General features: G+C 44.0%; 1 protein-coding gene across 1 annotated transcript; it reads right to left on the reverse strand.

The window, feature by feature from the left end:
* Nucleotides 1-743: 743 nt before the first annotated feature.
* LOC123503424 (protein TRACHEARY ELEMENT DIFFERENTIATION-RELATED 7A-like) lies at nt 744-6,219 on the reverse strand. The gene is made up of 3 exons (XM_045253189.1): nt 6,143-6,219; nt 4,289-4,556; nt 744-854 (listed from the first exon to the last, which is right to left on the reverse strand). Exons 1-3 carry the CDS (start codon nt 6,217-6,219, stop codon nt 744-746), a joined length of 456 nt encoding a protein of 151 aa, XP_045109124.1.
* Nucleotides 6,220-9,010: the final 2,791 nt, after the last annotated feature.

Below are 9,010 nucleotides of genomic sequence, written 5' to 3' on the forward strand. Positions count from 1 at the left end.
TATGTCTCGTATGTTTCGCTGCGTCAGGAAATTATTGAAATAGTGTGTGTGTGTGTGTGTGTGTGTGTGTGTGTGTGTGTGTGTGTGTGTGTGTGTGTGTGAGAGAGAGAGAGAGAGAGAGAGAGAGAGAGAGAGAGAGAGAGAGAGAGAGAGAGAGAGAGAGAGAAAACAGATAGACAGGGAGCATGCATCCTTCTTGTATCAACCCTCCACTCCCCGCGCGCCTGTTCTCCCTAGGGGAACTCAACACTGGGCAGTAGTGCCACTGTGCCGGTGAGGTCAGTCTGGGCCTTGCCTCGGGGCCGGACGGACGTGTGACATGTGGCAGCGTGTACCCTTGTGCTGCCCAGGTTTTATCAATATACCAGTTATCTACATCGTGTTTCCTTCACTCCTGGGAACACATGGATATACAACTAATCGATTAAAACATTCTCTCACCTTCCTTCTCTTCTCATACCTTCAACATCTCTCCCTCTCTCACTCCCTCCTCCATTCCCTCCCACCTTTTCTTAGCCTCCCTTCTCACCAGCTTTCTTTTCTCCTCACCTCCCTCAGCTCCTGCCTTCCCCAGCCTCCCGCTCATCACCTCTCCCACGGGCGAGGCGAGGCAGACTCAATCATGCCCACAGCGAGTACGTGCCCCAAGGGGATTACCTCTCCCTCCACCGTGGAACACCAGGGAAGAAGAAAAAAGACCAAATCATGACAAGACTCAGACGGGTTGTTAATGACATTATTCTTTAGCCTCGCCGCGGCCACACACACTCATTATAACTTGTTGGTCCCCCGTGGTTATCGGAAGCTGTCTGTGTACGGGCGGGATGGCGGGCACGCACACCAACCCTGGGTCTCTTGGGATACACGCACACATACACATATACAGGGAAACAGTATCTAAACCTTCTTTCTCAGCCACGATTCGCTTGTCTCTTTCTTTCACCTTGCCTTGTTTCTCCTCCTCCTCCTCTTCCTCCTACTCCTCCTCCTCAGCACCCCACATCCACACACGCCCGTCCTGCCCACTCACCTCCGTCACAGCCTCCCCCAACCTCCCCTTCGTCCTCCAATTCCCCCTTTTTTGGTGGGGCTTAGCCATTTCCACCAGCCCACCCCCACTCCTCTCCTCCTCCTCCTCCTCCTCGCTCTGAGATGAAGGAGGATATGTCGATGTTGCATTGGGTATTCGTATGAAATGTGACAGGCGGTATTTCATTCCCTTCCGCCTCCTTACAGCACCCTTGCTCTCTCGGTCTCTCTCTCTCTCTCTCTCTCTCTCTCTCTCTCTCTCTCTCTCTCTCTCTCTCTCTCTCTCTTGGCCATCGGCACTCGCTCACCTCCTTCCTTCTTGTCTGCGAGAGATGAAGGGAAAATTGAATCATAAATCGTGTGTTATTTTTCTCATGACCGGAGGAAACAGATGCACCGTCCTCTTATGATGATTGTGGAATTGTTTATATCTATCGGGCCGCTTCCTTCTCCCTGCTCCTCCTCCTCCTCCTCCTCCTGCTGCTGCTGCTGTTTCTCTTCTACGTACCTGCTGCCACCACCACCACCACCACCACCACCACCACCACCGCTGCCACACCTCTCTGTTACCTAGTTTTATTTTACTCTTTAAGCTGTTTAATCCTATTGTGTCTAATGATTCCTTTGCTTTAGTTTGCAGTGTAGGAAGAAAAGTGCAGCATTCAAGGTTGGCACAGATGGGTTTAGAAAGGATATACGAAGAATTTGCTTTGTAAATACAGTGGTAGTTGTTTAAAATAAATTCAAGAAAGGGACAAGTAGAAAATGCTTCTGAAATAGAGTGGAGGTATCTGGAATAGACTCAGTAATCAGGTTGCTAGTGCTGAGTCAATAGGGAGGTTTAAAATAAGATTGGAGGAATTTAATGACAGAGGGTGATATACAGAATTAATCAACACACAGCAGTTCGAAATTGAATGTCTAAAAAGCTATACAGGATTGTGAGGAAAGTGTTTAGTAGCAGAAGGTTTAGGAAAAGCTTGATATATATGTGTGTGTGTGTGTGTGTGTGTGTTTCAACTTCAACAACTAACACCTCACTGACTGTTTTTACTAATCCTTCTTTCAACACTTTCTCAATTGCACATCGAAAACAAGACAACACAAAGAAATTCGAAGGAGCACCAAAACAGAAACGAATTAGTCACCCCTTACGAGGCTGTTTGACCTAAAGAATGAGATGAGTATAGGCAAACAAAACTAATACCACAATAACAAGTTCATTTCCCTCCCTCCTTCCTTCCTCGTGTATTTTTCGTGACGGTAACAGCTTCCTTGGGTCGCGTTATAAAAGAGTGGTTATTCCTAAGTTATTTTCTCCGTTAGCAGCGCAGGCGGCGGAAGCGAGGCCCGTGTGGCAAGGTGGAAGGAAGGTGAGAGAGAAGACGTCCAAGGAAATTAATTCATATTGCAGCTTATATTAGTGGTGACGGATAAAGAAAGATTAAAATGAGGGTTATATAGGATGTGTCTCGTGTATATGTGTGTGTGTGTGTGTGTGTGTGTGTGTGTGTGTGTGTGTGTGTGTGTGTGTGTGTGTGTGTGTGTGTGTGTGTGTGTGTGTGTGTGTGTGTGTGTGTGTGTGTGTGTGTGTGTTATTTACCGATACACGAACATCAACCAGAAAATCTTCACACACACACACACACACACACACACACACACACACATTAAATAGACAGAAAAACAAACAGGTAACCATAAAAGTTAATTAAACATAATTCTTAGCAATCATCATAACTATAAACACATTGATTTATATAAACAATGACCATTAGGAGAGAGAGAGAGAGAGAGAGAGAGAGAGAGAGAGAGAGAGAGAGAGAGAGAGAGAGAGAGAGAGAGAGAGAGAGAGAGAGAGAGAGAGAATGATAGGTCGATGAAGGAAAGTAAAGGAAAAGAAAGAGGGGAGGAAAAAAGGGTGTGTCTGGTACGGGGAAGGAATGGGGTGGGGAAATGGACGACTTAAAGGGGGTGATTGGGAGGGGGAGTTGGGGGGTGGAGGTCTAACTGAGCTTATGTGTGGCGATTAGAGGGGGAAAGGTATACATTAGTGTGTGTGTGTGTGTGTGTGTGTGTGTGTGTGTGTGTGTGTGTGTGTGTGTGTGTGTGTGTGTGTGTAATAACTCATTCTACCTAATCACCTCACTAAATCCGTGTGTATCTATCTAGCACACACACACACACACACACACACACACACACACACACACACACACACACACACACACACACACACACACACACACAGGATAAATCATATACTAAAAACATTCACACTTTTAGAGAAGAAAATGATCACAACAGCACAGAAGGGCAGGATACGACCAGCTTGACTATGTGCTCCTAAAAACACTGACGCGAGAGGAGCAAGACAAGAATTTTTTTATATATCTTACATACTATATAGTGACTGTCCTTCATATACTTGTTCTTATTCCACATCCATCACTAACCTCAATGCCTGTTTATTTCATGCTGAGAGAAAGTTAACAGCATATATATGTTCAAAACAGAGTGAGTGTATTGTATATGTAACTTTAGGTCATTCATTTGAGGGAAAGTTAACAGCATATATATTCAAAGCAGAGTGAGTGTATTGTATATGTAACTTTAGCTCATTAATTTTCGGATACAGTATTTTTATTAGCTAAGTAAAGTCTTTTCAAATCGCCATCACATCACAAAAGGGATCAGCAGCGATATCAATGAACTGAATGAATATGAACCTAACTTGAAGCAAACCTAAGTCAGATGAAAACGCCAATGTCATTTTAATTATTCCCAGAACACAACACTCTAGTTTTCAATATTCTTATAGACTTGAATTGCAACTATCCTACTTTTATCCTTACCTATAATAAGCACAATACTACTATCCACTACCTTCTTGCCAGTGTAATCGCACTAAATAGGAATCTGGGTACAAAAAACAAATTTCCTCTGATCCATTTCATTTCTAGATCCTCGCAAAGGTCCATAATTTTAAAGCACCTCTGCACCACACCCGAGTACTATCACAATGTTCTAGTTGAAGTTCCAGTACCTGTAAGGATGTTTTCATAGTCCTAGTAACAGAATACCAAGATTTTTCACATTATCAACAGGAAAGACACTCATAACCACGCGCTTATCATCTCTGTGGTCTTGGAAAAAAAAAGTCGTAGTGAGAGAACAGGGATTTAATGAATACTGACAAGAGTTATCCTCCTTTCCTTTCCCTCTCCACATCCACACTCGCACCTCACACCAAACTCACTTTCGTCCAGGCTCTCACTCTTTCAGGCGGGGCGGGCGGTGGGGGAAGGTGGGGGGCTGGGAGCAGGCAGGCAGGCAGGCAGGCAGGCGGCCATGTTGTTATTGAAGGCGGGTTATTAGGGGGCGGGACGAGGCGGGGCGGGGAAGGAGTTGCGTTTGGCGGGGCGGGGTGGGAGCGTGGCTGGGTGCGGGGCTGAGTGCGTGGGAGGGAAGGAGGTGAGGTGTTGGGAGGAGGTATGTTAGGGAGCGTTGGGAGGTGAGGAGGTGGACTGAGTATGCGAGAGGCAAGGAGTTTCAGGGGTGTGGGAGGTGAGATGTGTGAAGGTGTTTGGGGTGGGAAGGTCCATGGAGGAATGTTGGACCTAACCCCTTTAGTAAGATGACACGTTTTCATGTTTATTCTGCTTACCATTTGGCGATTTCTTGCAGCTCTAGAAACAAATATAGGGATTAAAATGGTGAGGACTCTGGCCATTAATCTTCCGACCTCTATAGACCCTTCCTGATATAAACAAAACCGTCTAATTCTATCCAAAAACGCATGATAAAAATGCGTCTCGGTACTGAAGGGCTTAAAGGCATCTGTAACACCTGTTAGTGAACGAGAGACGTGAAGTGATTATGGTGATGTGATGATGATGAAGGTGGCGATATGGGTAGTGATGATGACGATGATGATGATGATGATGATGATGATGATGATGATGATGATGATGATGATGTGAAAGGAGACGATGAAGAAAACGAAAACTGTGACGATAACAATGAAAGCAACGATGAGAAAATGACGATGCTGCGGGAAAACACACACACACACACACACACACACACACACACACACACACACACACACACACACACACACACACACACACACACACACTACTAATACTAATACTAATACTTCTATTCATTTCCCATTCTGCTTCACTCAATTTCTAACACATTTGCCATTGCTCAGGTACTCCATATACTTGATCATTGTCTTAGGTAACCTTCTCTCTTGCTACCCTTCGCCGTGAAACTCTTGGAATGATTACCGTCTCTTAGTAAAGGCTTGGGTGGCTCGAAGCGTATTGGGTTATTTTGCATTGATTTTACTTGCTCTCTTCTTCCATCGCCACCCAAGGCTGTAGTAAAAATCAATACAAAGCGTAGAAATTAAAACAGTGAAAAGATTAATGAAAATGTGATTATCTAACTGGAGAACTATTTCGGGTAATCAATATCACTACTACTACTACTACTACTACTACTACTATTACTACTACTACTACTACTACTATTACTACTACTACTACTACTATTACTACAACTGCTACTACTACTACTACTATTACCACTTCTACGAGTACTACTATTACCACTACTTATACTACTACCACTAGTACTACTACTGATTATACTACTATTACTACTACTACTATTATTATTATTACTACTACTACTACTACTACTACTACTACTACTACTACTACTACTACTACTACTACTACTCATTCTACTACTGTTACTACTACTACTACTACTACTACTACTACTACTACTACTACTACTACTACTACTACTACTACCATTACTACTACTACCACCACTACTACTACTACTACCACTACTACTACACCTACTACTACTACTATAACTGTTATCATCATCATAACTATAATCAACTTTTTTTCTATATTCAGGATCTCTTCTTCCCTTCACAAAGTCATTCCCTTCTCCTCTTTGTGCCTTCCTTCCCTTCCCTCTCTCCCTCCCTTCTTCTTGACGACCCTAAACTCCGTCCTAAGAAGCTTAATAAGAAGCCTCATAGGAAGTTTCATTACAGAAGACGTTGTCCTGCCCTACATACCTTGATGGGAGGGGGAGAATGGGTGCTGGGGAGTAATGGGGAGGCAGGGAGGGCATACGCAGGTGCAGGATAATCATTATAGACCATCCACCCACCCACCCACCCAACAACACACACACATACACGTTTGACCTACAGGTGACTAGATTAAAGGTCATTATAGGTGGTTTTTATAAGGTGGCTTGCACTGTGTCTCATTTTACCTGTGTGTCTTTGCTCTATTCGTCTGGCAAGTGAAGCGACGTGAAGTGATGTGGACAGCTGGGGCAGAAGATGGGGATGTGGGATGGAGGATGGATAGTTGGAGAGTTTGTCTGATCCCTACATTCATTTGCAGTAAAGAAGGCAACAGAAGGACTTGTGATTGTCATTTTTTTCTTTATGTAGGGAAGAGGGCCAGCCAAGAGCAAAAAAAAGAAAAGATTGAATAAAAAATCTCCACTTGAGTGCTGGCTCTCTAAAAAGTGGAAAAGCGTCAGCCAAAATTAGGGAGCAAATGCCTCGATATCTCCCTCTTACAAGAATATTGCCGGCACAGTATCGAACACCTTATGTATAGATATCATTTTTGTTAATTAAAGGTAGAAAAGACCTTTGACTATTTATAACCAGTAGCAAGAGAATTTGTGCAACGTCGTGCAACAGTTCGGACCACAAGTTGATGGAAGGTGATGGGTAAATGATGCGAGGTTTTGTCTATATGTGTATGTATATTGACTGTGTGTATATATGCTCCTATCAGGGTGTTTGGTATGTATAGTGTGTGTGTGTGTGTGTGTGTGTGTGTGTGTGTGTGTGTGTGTGTGTGTGTGTGTGTGTGTGTGTGTGTGTGTGTGTGTGTGTGTGTGTGTGTGTGTGTGTGTGTGTGTGTGTGTGTGTGTTATTCTCAGTGCGTTTGGTATGTATATTGTCTGTGTGTATATTCTCAGTGCGTTACATAGATTTTCAATGGATTTTACTTTTACTGCATTGAGTCTCCCTACTTCACTGTTGTTGGACATTAAAGTTAAGAGTGATTAGTTCATTTCCAGATTATTTAACGCTTAACTCTATCTCTGGGACTATATCCTGACGCACGAGAGATACACACAGACAGACAGAGAAGCAGATTCCCTTCCTTACCCATCCCTCTCTCCAACACCCCCATTAAACCAACACACACATATTCACAACCTTCCTTTTTCATCACACATACGAAAAAAATACATAAGTGAAGGAAATAGAAAAAAAAATAACCAGGTGTAAACATAATAAATAAAAAAAAAAACAGCAACACCAAGAATAACACCAGTTTACCTGAATCCACTACAACACCTTACCTCACTTCCTCTCTCTACTCTTTCTCAACACTTCTCCTCCTCCTCTTCCTCCTCCTGGTCCTCCTGCTGCACCTCCTCTCTCGGTAATGACGCCCACGGAACAATAGAAAACCACCACGCCGGCGGCTGAAATGGGAAGCCAATTTCCTTTCGGTTTCTCGTTCATCAACTCAATTAAATCAAATACGCCTCGAGTCACGTGGAGATGACACTTTTTCCCTTCGTTACTCGAGCGGTGGGAGGGTCAGGGGGAGGGAGGGGGAAAGAAAGGGAAGGAGGGAGGGAGGGGAGTGAGGAAAAGAAGGCAAGGATAAATATGAGAGAGAGAGAGAGAGAGAGAGAGAGAGAGAGAGAGAGAGAGAGAGAGAGAGAGAGAGAGAGAGAGAGAGAGAGAGAGTAATGGAATGTAATTACAGAGAGAATAAGGAAAAGTATTCAGATAATTGAAAATAATATAGTAATGATAATTATCCTACTACTACTGCTACTATAACTACCACTAGTACACCACCACCATCACCACCACCACCACCACCACCACCAGAGCTACCAGGCTTAAGGGATAAAAAGTTTCAAAATATTTCAAAATGTTTTAAATGTTTATCATATACAATTTTTCTGGGTGTGTTGCAAGAATTGATGTTTTTTTTCTGGCGTGAAATGAAGCACTAAAAGATTGGAGTACATTAACTAGACTAAATATTGGTGGTGTAGAAAGAGGCAGCGTAGATAACATGTCTGTTCAGCCCCGAAGCAGGACTCGCACTAAGCTAGATTCACTGCTCAAGTCTGCGTCTTAAACCGGAACACAATTATGTTGAGAAGTAAATATGCATTCCTTTAACTAAAACAAGAACAACTCACAACTACACACACACACACACACACACACACACACACACACACACACACACACACACACACACACTACAAATGTCTGTTTCCACGTCAGATATCTCCGTAATTTGATGTCTTCCTAACTTCCAACTCTCTCTCTCTCTCTCTCTCTCTCTCTCTCTCTCTCTCTCTCTCTCATCACGGGAAAGGGAAGAAGGGAGGTGTTGAGGGGAAAGGAGTAAGAAGGGAGTGAGCAGGAGGAGGAAGAGAAGGAGGAGGGAGGAGGAGAGAGAAAGGGTGACTAACAGTGGATTGGCTGCGAGGTACGGAAGGGGAAGGAGAGAAGTAGGAGGGAAGGGAAGAAAGAGGGAGAGGGAGGGGTCAGTAGGCCTATGATTGGTCTATACTGATGACGTCAAGAATGCCATTTTCCTACCCTTCCCCTCAACCACCACCCCAACCCCTGCTCTTCCCCTCTACCTCCTCTTCCCTCAACCCTTACCCTTCCCTCCTTCCCCTCCTTCCCCAACCCCTCTAGTGCCACCCTACCTCGCAAAATAAGCCTCCTGGAGCCCTGAGCCAATTTCATGAAGTCTTGATGATGGGTTCTGGATGTGTGTCATGCACGAGTTGTTATTACCGTAGCATTTAGTGTCTCCTTCGTCTTCTCCTACTGCTGCTACTCCTTACTTCTTACTCCTTAGTCTAGTCA

This window comes from Portunus trituberculatus, chromosome 14 (assembly GCF_017591435.1).
Source record: "Portunus trituberculatus isolate SZX2019 chromosome 14, ASM1759143v1, whole genome shotgun sequence".
Classification (NCBI taxonomy): domain Eukaryota; kingdom Metazoa; phylum Arthropoda; class Malacostraca; order Decapoda; family Portunidae; genus Portunus; species Portunus trituberculatus.